This window comes from Columba livia, chromosome 12, assembly GCF_036013475.1.
Source record: "Columba livia isolate bColLiv1 breed racing homer chromosome 12, bColLiv1.pat.W.v2, whole genome shotgun sequence".
Taxonomy (NCBI): Eukaryota; Metazoa; Chordata; class Aves; order Columbiformes; family Columbidae; genus Columba; species Columba livia.
Genome location: NC_088613.1, coordinates 447,347 through 460,140, shown reverse-complemented (window position 1 = coordinate 460,140; position 12,794 = coordinate 447,347). Strand labels below are relative to the sequence as shown.

General features: G+C 57.8%; 1 protein-coding gene across 6 annotated transcripts in view; it reads right to left on the bottom strand.

The window, feature by feature from the left end:
* Positions 1-12,527, bottom strand: part of AR (androgen receptor) — a 47,276-nt gene extending 34,749 nt beyond the window's left edge. For 5 of the 6 annotated variants that reach the window (XR_010475583.1, XR_010475585.1, XR_010475584.1 and 2 more), the window contains exon 1: positions 11,078-12,527. Coding sequence is in view for 2 of the 6 variants with exons in the window: in XM_065077312.1 (XP_064933384.1) it covers positions 11,078-12,075 (998 nt within the window). In the remaining 4 variants the exon portion in view is untranslated. Of the gene's footprint in view, positions 1-822; positions 882-11,077 lie in introns of those variants that run through there. The other variant, XM_021297073.2, reaches the window with a different exon arrangement.
* Between the last annotated feature and the right edge of the window lie 267 nt (positions 12,528-12,794).

Sequence of the window (12,794 nt, the reverse complement as noted above, 5' to 3'; positions counted from 1 at the left end):
AGCCCTTCACCAGCCCAGGACCGCCCAGCAGGACCAGCACCACCACCCCTTCAGCAGCCCAGGGACCCCCCAGCAGGACCAGCACCACCACCCCTTCACCAGCCCAGGGACGGGGATTTAATTCAGCAACAAGGTCCCCTCTACTTAAATAATCAGTTTCCATCTTTTCTACATCTGCCTTTGGCAGTGATTTTCCCTGAAGAACGCATTTGGTAACATTCCTTTGCAGTGATTTTCCCTGAAGAACGCATTTGGTAACATTCCCTACCTTCTCATTTTCTCTTTGCAATGTGCAGAACGTGTTCGTTTTAACCGGGCGCTGTTGATGGCTCTGCAGAGGACGTGACAGCTCTTTTCGTTAGCAAGAGCCTTCTCCTGCTCCACAAATACACATCGTTTGTTTGAAGCAGTTCTACAGTTTGTCATGACTTTTGATTTTGCATTCTATAACTTAGAAATGGTGTATGTCGCATTTCTTCTTTATTAGATTCTAGGTTAATATTTTATTTGTGATGGGCCATTTTCTAAGGGATCTCCAAGATTTAATAGCCGTGGGACACCACTGTCCCATGCCTCATTCTCTGCTTGGGCTGGATGAAAACCTCCTGCATTCTCCAGCTTTTTCACAGCTCCGAGTAGGTCTCTGTTTTGAATGACGAGCCTTTCAACTGAACCGGCTGAATAAACTGGATTTTCTCTACTTTCCAGAGCTGGTTTAGCAACACAGTGAATTCCTGGTGCTGAGGTGCTACTTCTGCTGGGAGCTTGGCTCCTCCGAGCCTCCGCAAACCCGCGAACCACCCACCATTATATTTTACTGACCTCCCGTGAGTTTCACAGGCTCTGGTAAACACAAGCGGCCACATTCTTCCGTGATGAGGAAGTGGATATTCGGCTCCACACTTGCCCCGCTCGCAGCGCGTTGCTCTTGCTGTGGGTGAGCTGTCCCGCCGGCCGCAGCCCCTGCCCCGGTCCCGCGTGCGACAGTCCCGCTTCTTCCACCCAGGAACAAGTGGGTGCGAACGGGGGTGCAGACCGGAGCCCCCCCCGCCACGCGCGGACCTCAGGCCGCCAGGACAAGCCCATCGCGGGCAGGCTCCCAGCCGGGCTGCTGGGGGACGTCAGGATTCACTTCCAGCCTCGGATATTTAACACATGTCACATTTTCCCCAGTTCATCTGGCAGCAGAATTATCGCTAAGGAAACCGGTGCTGCAAATTCTGCATTTGTATTTCTCTACTGGATGAAGCAAGAGCTGAAAATGGGAAGAGGAAAACAAGGGAGGAATCCAGCATGGGAAATGAGAAGACTGCAAATGGCACTTACACGGGAGGGACACACAGCGGGCACAGAGACCTGACGCGTGGGCAGCAAAGCGACAGGAGCCACCATCCCCGGGGGAGCTTGAAAGACAAGGTTCTTAAGGACATAGTTTAGTGCCAGAATTAGGTTACAGTTGGACCCAATGATCATGACAGTCTCTTCCAATTGAAATGATTCTATGATTCAGGTGGTCCTGGAACTTTCTGGCAGAACTGGTTTATTTGTAGGCATGTTTACACCAAGACCAAACCTTAGCAGAGACACAGCTCAAAGCACACAAAAATGCTTTTCCTTATTATGTCCTAAATGGGTATAAGCTCTATCTGCAAATTTTCTCTTCAATTCTGCTGGCAAACCACTTGTTTTCCAGAAGAGACTTCAGAACTTACGCAAGAATATCATATCCCCATGCCCTCAAAGCAGATCAAGCTTTGAGTCATCTCATAAAGAGTAAACACGCAAATTATAACGAAGGTTTCACATATCTATGGTCTTCTTGGCACTTTTAGCCCTGATCTCGGCAGCAGAGGCACGTTCCTCGGCATCCCGCAGCAGCCGGCTGGCGCACCGCCAGGTCCCCCGGCCCCGCGCCTGTGCCGCCCCGCGCCCGCGGCCACAGCTGCCCACGTCTGCCCAGGAAATGGAGCCCTGATGCTGGTGTGCTCCTCTGGAGACACCAGACACGGGCAGCCGGACCTGGTGCTTGGGGGCTGAAAGCATTTCTTGGGAAACAGAGCGGGCAGAGCCCTGCAGCAGCGACCGGCTGATCCCGGGCTCCCGAAGCACAGACAGATCGCTGCAACCCGCGGAGGCGCCGGCCACGCGGGGCAGCCACGCTGAGCGCCGAGGTGCTGCTGCGACAGCCAGGAGCCCAGCACGCTGCTCCAGCCCTGCTCCGCTCTCCTGAGCAGGCGAAGAACGAAAGCGGCCAGGAACCGTTTTAATCCCGCCTGCAAACCAAAACACAGATGCCACATCTAATTTTAGGCCTCCTAGCCTTGACAGTGTTCTCTGAATTCTCTTTTAAACATGCAGCAAGATAATCATCTCGGAACAGCGCGGTCGAGCACCACCTTGACCCAGCTCTTGGACAGGCAAGTGTGCGTGGGACAGAGCCGGGAGCAAACGTGTCACCACCGACCCCAGGGGATCCCCACGGGACACGGAGCCGGAGTCCCCTCTGTTCACCAGAACACACAGGGATGGTCCCGCTGCCACATGACACCTTATACCCAGGGGCCTGGGCAGCTGGCCGTAAGGCCTCAGGCCATAAATCAAGCTTTTAAGCACCAAGCTGAGCTGAGCAAAGGCAGCACCGCTGTCCCCAGGCCCCTCTCAGCTGCCACCCCAACCCAGCCTGGTCCCACGGCTGGAGGGGAGGATGAGGATGCTCCATCCTGCAGGCGCTGCCCAGCGCTGCTCCCCCACACAGCCACCCTCACCACGGACCAAGGACCTGCCGTTTGGCACAGGCTGCGCTGTAAACAAGAAAGGGGAAAAAAATCCCTGTGCTGCTATTTTTTCTCAATTTGATCATCCAAAGATGTTCCTGGGGACCTGGGAGCAGATTGGGAAGTAACAGATTTCTTTGCAAGCGGAAGATGCTGTTATCAGGGAGAGACTTTCCAACCTCAGAGGACACAAAAGCAAAGCAAAAACCTGAAAGCCAGAAAACTAAATCTGTGTGAGCAGGCTGAACTCACTGGCATGACCCCGCACGCTCCGAAGTGTATGAGCATGCACAGGGACAAACCCAGAGCCAGCCAAGGAGGGGACATGGTCCCCATGGGACCACGACTCCAGGACCCGGACCTGAACGGGACACGTGCCACCCAGACACAGGGACAGCGCTGCCAGACAGCAGGGAAGGGAGCTCAGGGACCTGGAGCTCTCAGCTCTGTCCCTGAGCAGTGACAAGAGGAGGGGATGTCCCTGTGCAGAGGCTCCAGGAGCCCCGTGTCCCAGGGGGTGCCTGTGCCCAGCACCCAGGGGCAGGATGGTGCAAAGCGCCCGTTCCTCCACGTCTCCCCTGCAGGCGGATTGCTGCACGCCCCGCAGCGAGGGACGGACACGTTCTCTAAACGAGAACGCACACAAAACCCACGTGCGGTGTCCGGGGCAGAGGGTGGTGCGTGCCCACAAACACACAGGATCCAAGAAAAATGTAGATCATCTGATCAATATTTGCATGCGGTATTTCATTTTCCAGTTCATGCACCTAATTGCCACCCAGATGAAAGCAATTAACCTGATCTGCACGCAAATTACTTTTCTCCTTTTCTCTCTTTACAAGAGTAAAGAGAAGCTGCCGAGACAGCCCGTCCAAAGGCGCACCAGGAAACGCGCGGCCGCTGCTCCCGCTGCGGGTGGGAGGAGGGGAGGAGGCAGGAGCCTTCCCCAGAAATTACTGATACAAAAAGCTTGTGCCTGGACTCTGTTCTCAGCACACGGGCCAAGGTCAAAGCATTTTTTCTGCCATTTCTAACCAGCAAAGAAGCAAATGCAGCTAAAATATGTAACACCAGTCAAACAGCTGAAGGGCTGGTGAGAAAACACCAGAAAAAGAAGTAAAGTATCATCCTGGGAAAGACAACGAGCAGCAGCCCCATGAGGCCTCCCTGACTGGCGAGAACACGGGGAGAAAGCAAAGCCCAGGGTTTCCCACCTTGTCTGGGCAGCTGATCATGTCCCAGTGGCTCTGGAAATGCACTTCAGGAAACATGCGGTCTCCCCTCTGGCATTTCTGGGCGTTGCTCCTGATGGCACTTCGGGAACACCCAGCGAGGTGGTGGCCGGCAGCACCGACCAAGATGCTGTTGTAACGTGGGATGTACCCCCAGGGCTCTTCCCAAAGCCACAGCCAGCCCCAGCGTGCAGTCCCGGCAGAACATTGGTGTGGAGGAAGAGGGCACCCAGCCTGCACCCGCAGCGGGCATCTCCCCACCCTGCACCCCCCACTCTGCACCCCCAGCCTTAGACGAGTCTCTGGCACATCAGAGCCCCAGACTCCTGCAAAACTGAACCCTGAGCTTTGCAGCGGTGCTGGCAGCCTGGGCCAGGCAGCCAGTGTCAGGGACATCCCTCCCCGCGGCACCCGGCTGACGACAAGTCAAAGACAGATCATCACAACACAGCACTCCAGCAGCGGCTCCTGTCCTGGAGGGGTTCCAGCTCTCCGCGGCGCGGACCCCAGGTCCCCCACATTCCGCACAGTGACGTGTGCCCGGCTGCTCCCCAGGGACCCACAGGACACTGCCCGCCGCGCTCCCTCGCTCTCGCAGCAGAGGATGCCCCATACAAACGCTACTGGTGTCCTAATACTGGCAGATCTGCTCTGACTTTCTAAGCCTTATTTAAGACCTCTCCTTGGCTCCCAGAGCTGGTCTGGAAGCAGCAGACACCTGGCCTGCAAGCCCCAGGAGCTCAACGTGGTCCATGGCATCACCAGCCCCTCAGCAGCCCCACAGTTGAGCAGCGCGGTGGAAGCACCAACCAGCCCCCCAGCAAACATACGGGCCTATCCATCGCTCTTTACCAGGACCGCCACTTATTTATCACGGTGTGCTCCATTCTGCTGTTTGATCACACACAAAAGTCACCAGGAGCCCTGCGGAGAGCTCGGGGTGTCACTCGCCCTGTGCGGATGCCCGAGATGCCCGGAGCAGGTGACATCCAACTCCCGCCCAGTGGGACCGGTGCCCGCTGCCGGGAAAGGGCACTGGCTATAAATACCCGCAGAGATGGGCTGTATTTTTAAGATTATTTCTACTGCTGCAAAATCACTTAATCTGTGTCCCACCAAATCAGTCTTATTGCTTCTGAGGACGTGTCATCATCTCACTCCATCTATGGAAAAGGAATAATATCTATTTTGCATGGTTGCCCGCAGGCTAAATGAATTGCTGCTCATACGTGCTCCAGAAGGAAAGTGCCATCAAAGCAGAGAGTACTGCTACTGGTGATACTTTGATTACTGTTAGAGGATGCATTGAACTTCACTTGAAAATACTCGTGAGAAGAATAGGGGTTGTGAAGGTTATTTTAAAAGCAGAATAAAGCACAAACACGTTGCAGCAGCGCTGCAGGCGCCGCGCGGGTGAGCCGGGCGCCTCAGCTGTGCACCCCTCCCCTCGCTGTGCACCCCTCCGAGCTGGGGAGGATTCGCTCATCCGGGGGGTGAGCAGCACAGGCACATTGGTGGGGAACACAGGGGCAGCACTGGATACAGCGAGAGGAATATGGATGAAGAACCTCCCTCACAAGTCTTCGCCATGACAACTGGGTCAGCTCCTTTTGATTTTAATGAGCTTGCTCATACAACTACTATTGTTAAAAAATAAAGCCAGTTCTGGTCAGGCTGTTTCCCAACTACACCAGGCTTCCAAACGCTACAACAGCCTCTCTCATCTAAATTAACTCTGGTCTCTTAACTGAGGAGTGACAGGCTGCGTATCTTGACAGATCAGGTCACCGTGTCCAGCCACCCGCAGTGACAGCGGGAAAGCCCCGGTGACACCGGCACACCGGCCCCAGCCGGGAACATCCCGGTGGGAAAGATGCTCCCAGACCTCGGGCTCGATGTCTGTGATGTCTGTGCAAGGGGCAACTTCATTCTTTCTACATATTTCCACCGTTTAGCTGCCAGAGCCACACAACTGCTGCACAGATCTCCGGGATCAGCTCAGAAAAACAAACGCTGGTTTTTACTAGAAGTAGTAGAAAGTCTCCCACAGAATAGTTTCCCTTCAGTAAATGCTCCTTTGATAACTTTAAAATGTTCCAGTAGATGATAAAATGTTTATATTTTATATTTAACTTTGTAATTTCAGCCTGCGATCACAAGCGGGAAGTATCGATTTCACAGCAAGCGGCGGGAGCGGGCGCACACGGCACGGCACGCGGAGGAACCGCCGCCAGCGCAGGACGGCGAGTCAGGATGGCCACTTGTAAATCAGCAGCTCATAAAACATGAATGAAGCTCAGCGCGAAGATAAAAACGTAATTAATAAAAATGACAGAAAAATACAGAGAACAGACCTACTGCTCTATATTACAAATTCCTGTTAACTCTGTGAATGAAACTGCTTATATCGTGCCAAAACAAAATGTTCCCATATGACCACAAAAACTTGCAACATTTTAGGAAATGTTGGAATTTCTTCCTGCAGGAAACAGCAACATTTCCAGTTTTCCTCCCAGTTCAGGACCAGGGGTGGGATCACCCCTTCCCTTCCTTCCCACCACGCACAGGCCCCAACACCGTTCAGCTCCGATTTCCACGGTGCCCGTTGGAAAATAAAGAGCACTGAAGATGGCTCCTCCTTCTTTGTTCATGGCTGCAGCTGTAAACCCCAGTTCAGCGGCAGAGGAGGGGACAGAGCTTCACCGCCTCCTGCACGGCCCCAGCAACCGCGAACCCGGGGGAGCACCCCGAGCACCGGTGCTTCTGTCACCCCAGGGCTCACCAGGGTCAACACAAGGACCAAGACCCTTCCGCTCCAGAGCGCCTTCTGCGTGGCTCTGGGCGCCTCCAAAAGCAAACAGCCGGTCCCTCAGTGCATTATGCCACCAGGACCCAGGCTCCCGATGTGGATTTCAGTGTGCTCCCAGTACCAAGTCTTTAAAAAGCCTTTAAAGAAGTGGCACTTGCTGCTCTCGCACCCTGTGGGCTGAGTCTAGGTAACTAGCCTGGCAGAGCCGGGCTCCAGAACCGCACAGCCCGGCCGCTCCCGGCACAGCCCCAGCACATCGCTGTTTCACAACCTGACCTCAAGCCGTGACCAGCCCCTGGTCACAGCTCGGTAACGCGCCAATTGACATTTAAAGGGGTCCTGAGTCCTCTGAACCACACGCGGCACTGGTGCAGGACTGGCGCCTTATTCTGGGTTTCAAACAGCCTTCCCGTGCCTGCCAGTGGGAACCAGAATCAAAAGGTGATGAGGAAGACTGTTTTTAATGCTTTCTCTTTACCAGGATCCATCAGAAAGCTCCAGCACAGCAGTGACTGTCCCGGCTCCCCGAGCTTTGCTGATCGTACCAGCAGCTGTGGACCGCGAGCGCGCATCACAGAGCTGGCCAAGGGACCGGCTTCGGGAGCCACGTTCTTCCACGCACAGCTTGTCTTCAAAAGCAGTATTTACATAACACAGAGCTCCCCCGAGCAGAAAGGCCGCAGTGACAACTGCAGCGGGAGGGTCATCCCCTTCCCAAGGGCTTTGGGCCCCGCAGCGAAGAGCTGAGGGTCAGAACCCCCGAGTCCCTGGGACAGGGGACGTCGTGGAGAGCAGCCGCTGCCCTCCCACCTGCCAGCCCAATAACCCGCCCTTGATCTCTTTATCAGAAGCTTATCTCCTGCTTCAGTACAGAGAAATTACTACAGGTGTTATCTGCATGTGGTATCACAATTACATAGCTGGCCACAGAGAGATTATCTGGCCATTACAGCAGATACATAAACACATGGCGCTCGCCCAAGCTGATCGCAGCTGAACCGAGGAAAGGAACCCGCAGGTAGGTGGAACCAGCAAATACAGCCATACCAAACCTGTAACAGTAGCAATAGCAAGTGCCGCTGAAAAATGTCTGAAGCTACATGGACAGCTAGATTTTTCTGAGCCAATTACTGCCTAAATTTATCACCTTTGTTTCCATTGCTTCAGTAATAACTCCTTTGAGACCATTTTAGCCTAAACAAAACTGACCTATGCCCCTTACCAGTGCTGTGCTTTGGTCTTGCAAGCCATATTCTATAAGTGCTGCATCTCACTCTTAAAACAGGTTATTGAGTCACCTCAAAGACTGCTGGTAATAATTATGTGATAACCAGAGCACAAAGATCAATAGCTACAAGTGTAACAAAAGCTTGTATTAATTTGCTAACTACAAATAAGCATTACTGGCACAACCAGGTGCATCATATCAAGAACTTTACATCAAACCAAATTCTGTTGATGCCTTTGTTTCCTCTGTCACGTGTCGGTGCCTCTACACCCAGACAACGCCCCGTGCACATGGAAGGGGCCGGCAGCAGCGAGGGACCCGCGCCCGCGCCGCCGCAGCGCCCGTCCCACCGCCCCTTGTTCCCGAGGCTGTGCTGCCGCGTTCCCGGCCCAGGGAGGCCCACGCTTCCCCTCCCACTCGCCAGCTGTCCAGCCCCTGGCTCGCGCAGCTTCAGGGGAAACTCTTCTAGCAGCGACCCCAACACCCAGACTGACAGCAGTTTATAGACAGGGAAAATGTAAATAACTCTCCCCAAACATTAAGAAACTGTTCACGCTTTAAAGTCATGTTGGAGACTGGGTGTTTGTTTCTACCTTAAAAAACACCTACTTAGACCAGACCTGGACTGCACCGGGGCAGAGCCAGGGTTGCGGAGCGAGGTTCTCCTGGGAGGGGAGGGGTGCGAAGCCCCTGGCACAAAGCAGCGACCAGAGCCAGGAGCCACACGCCTTCGAACGGCCGACACTGCTGTGCCTGCAGCTGCCGGCGCTGCAGCAGCGCGGGGCTTTCGGCGCAGGGCTGGGGCTGGCGCCGCTGCACCGAGCCCACAGAACTGCCCTCAGCAAAACGACAAGATGACTCTCCCAAGGCCAAGAGGGTAAAGCTTTCTGTGCAATGCCGCGCAGGGCAGGATTTTAAACCCGGCACTAGAAGCCAGCAGGGGAGCACAGATCCAAAGCATACCATCCTTTGGTGAGGGAACCTTACAGTAAAGCGTTTTAGCCCCCCGACCCTCTCCTCGCAAGCGCTGCTGCCTGGGAAGCTGGAGCACGACCGCTACCGGCAGCGCCACGGCTGCAGAGGGACTGTCTGCTGCGCTGGCACTGCTCATACCCAGGGAAAATTAAACACCACGACAATTAACAGGCAGCACATGGTAAAGTAAATGGAGACTTCGCTGGGATGAAATATAAACTTGGCAGCAATTGACCTGGGTGGCTTTAGCCAGACCACAATGGAGTGTTCTGCTTTCCTTACAGTATTTACTGCATCTGAACCCAGAGCAGGGTATAGATACTATCAGTCTATGGCTTGGTCGCAGCAGCTGGGTAACGCTGTACGAGCAACGGAGTTCAAGGAACAAGGTGAGGGCATTTAAAGCTCTCTGTGCTGGCTCCAGCTCCACCGATCCCTGCAGACACTTGCCAGTGGGAGCCCCGGCCCTTTGGAGCCGCTGTGCCGCGGGGACACGGACAAAACACGTTGAACAGAGCTGCGAGGAAGAGGAGGACACAGCATTTCCCACAGAACACCATTTATCTCTAAGGCTGGACTTGGGCAAAATTTACCTGCTGCCCATGTCCAGCCCACACGACTGCCTGCTGACCACCCCAGGAGCCAGAACCCGTTCTCAACACGACATTCCCCATCGGCGCGTGGCTCTGTTGCACAGGCAAACTAACCATCTCACGGCTGAGCCTTCTGCTACCGAAAACCTGCCTCCTCCATTGCCAGCACCTGGGCAGTTGAACTTTTCCAACTCCACTCATCCCTGCCCACTCTGCACTGATTTCGGCAGAGACTCACCCGGCTCCAGAGGAGCACACCCAGGGCACGCAAACTCTGCCCGCTGGACTCACTGTGACCCGTCCTTACTCTTACCCCAGCTTTTCTGCCAAGCCCTCCCCTCCTTCATAAAATCCCCAAGTAAATTGCTGTGTGGAATATAATCACTACATTGCCTGAATAAAGCTGAGAGCATTTTAAAGCGCCAAACAAGCACAGACACACAAGTGTGATGCATTTGCCCTCTGCTAATTTAAAGGGAAAATGTAGCTGTTCATTTTCATCTTTGCTCCCACCAGACAGAATTCCACAGCGTGTGCATGTGGAACTCCGAGGATGCAAACCCAGGCGCAGGCCATACCAACCGCTTGTGGCTGGGGCTGCCTCCGAGCCAGCAGGAAAACCCTCTTGCAGTCACATTCTCAGTCATATTTCTATCAGCTGCAGCGATTCTCACACAGCAATGTGATTTGCCATGATGAAAGGTGATGATGCAGTATGCCCACTGGTTTAGATGGTGTACACCTATTTCAGAGACAGTTAATCCCCTTTTTTGGGTTAATCCACACGCAAAAATTACTTTTGAATGAACCCTTCACAAACAAACTTCTCTGCTGTACTCCTATCTCTACTTCAACACACAAGTTCTGCCTGTACCTAAAGCAGAGCCTCAGAGCACACACGGTATTTCTCTGCCTATATATCCAGCAGTCGCAGCCTGTTCTGCACAGCTCATTGCCCATTTGTCCAGCTCACGGCAGAACGAGGGGCAGGGAGAATTTTAACCTGATCTCAAGATCTGTCCGTGCTTCAAGCGCAGCGTCCCAATTCCCACACACTTACAGCAGCCGAGAGATGAGGGATAACAGATGCGTAACGAAATTAGACAAATGCACTCAACCTTTCGGGGCCGGCGGAGAATACTGGGAGTATTTCTGGCACAATCTTGCCTAATAAGTCACAAGCGACAGCATTTCGGTAAAAGGGAAGGCTCCGGCAGCAGAGAGGTGAATCAAGCGGGGAGCAGGCAGGACAGAGGTGGGCTGGACCCGCGGCGTTTGCCGGGACAGCTGCGGGAGGCGGGGGGGGCGGCTGGAGGGGTGCGAGGTGCCAGAGGGATGCAGGGTGCGAGCGCCGGTAGGATGTGGTATGCCGATGGGATGCAGGGTGCGGGGCGCCGGCGGGATGCGCGGTGCAGGATGCCGGTGGGATGCGGGATGCTGGGTGCCGGCGGGACGCGGGTACTCACCGGACGTCGCCGTAGACGCCGGCGTAGCCCTCGGCCCAGGGTCCCAGCTCGCTCTTGATGCAGGCGGGGGCGGCGAAGGGCGCCCGGCCCGCCGGGTACCAGGCGTCAGCGGGGAAGTCGGCGGTGTCGGCTGCCGGTCCGCGGCTGCAGCCGAAGGGCCCGGCGGGCGGCTCGGCGCAGGGCCCGTACAGCTGCTCCTCCTCGGCGAAGAAGGCGGGCCAGGAGGACGCGGGGCCCGGCGGGGCCATCTCGGCGCCGTAGCGGCACGGAACGGCCCAGCCGCCGCCCGCCGCCGGCCCCGGCGGGCTCTCCAGCTTGATGCGGGCGGGCGGCGGCGCCAGGCTGAAGCCGGCGGGCGGCCGCGCCGCGGGCCCCGGGGAGCCGCGGTAGAGCCCCGGCCCGGCGGGCGCGTCGACGGCCAGCACGGCCTCGGCGCCCGCGAAGGCGGCCGGGGCGGGCAGCGGCTCCGGCGGGTCGGCGGGCGGGCGCGGGGCGCGGGGCGGCGCGGCGGGCAGCGCGAACATGCAGTCCTCGCGGGGCAGCGGCTCCCCCGGCGCCTCCAGCGCCTCCAGGGCCAGGCCCATGGAGGCGGACACGGCTCTGCAGAGCTGCTTGGCGCTGTCGCCCAGCGGGTCCTCTTTGGGCTCCGCTTCGGCCTCGGGCGGCGGCAGCAGCGGCAGCGCGCCCGCCTCGCACAGCAGCTCCCTCAGCTCGCCGGAGCCGGGGAAGGGCGAGCCCATGGCGGGGCCGGCGACCGGCATCCCCTTCCCGGCGCCGCGGGGCTCCTGGGGCGGCAGGCAGGCGGGCGAGCCCGGCGGCGGCCGGGGGCTCGGCGGGCAGGGCGCGCACGCCGGCGGCTGCTGCTGGCTGGTGCCCGGCTCCTCCCGCGGCGCCTGGAACGCCTCGCAGACGCTCTGGAAGAAGGTCTGAAAAGCCCCGCGGAAGGTCCTGCCCGCCGCCCGCGGGTAGACGCGGCCGACCCCCAGCTGCACCTCCATGCCTACCGAGCGCGGGGCAGCCACAGCGGCAACGGCGGGAGCGGAGAGCACCGGCAGGCTTCCCCCGCCCGCCCGCCCGCCCAGCGGGCTACCAGCCGCGCTGCCCCGCGGCGCCCATCCCCGCCGGAGCGCCGTGCCGGGCGGCGAGCGGCGGGCACGATGCTCGGAGCGCGCAACAGGCGGAAAAAGTTGGAGCCGGCGGAGCGAGCAGCTGCGTGCGCCCCGTGTGAGCGGCGGCGAGGACAGCGCGGCAGGCAGGCTGCGGGGGAAGGAGGTGCGGCGGGGGAGCCCGCCCCGCGCCGCCGGCCGAGGGCTCTGCAATGATTAATCCGGTCCCCGCCGCGGAGGGAAGCGGCACCCGCCCTGCCCGCGGCTCGGCTCCCCCTCCGGCGGCAGCGGAGCCCCGCGGGGCGGCCCAGGCGCTGCGCGGCCGCGGAGCTGCAATTTCTGGGCTCGGCGCCGCAGGCGCGCCGGCCCCCGCGGGCGGAGCGGGACGGGACGGGACGGGGAACAGCGCCCGCCCCCACGGGCTCTGGGCGAGCGCCCGGGCCCAGCGGGGCGGAGCGGGGCTGCGGCGGCCCCGGTTCCCGGGATGGCGCCTTCCCCTCGCCCGCAGCTCGGGAGGGCACACGGCCGAGCCGGATTCAGCGGCGAAAACGCTTCTTTCCGCAGTGTACTGAGGTAGTCGGTGCTCAGCAGCTTCCCCCGGCTGGGCCTGG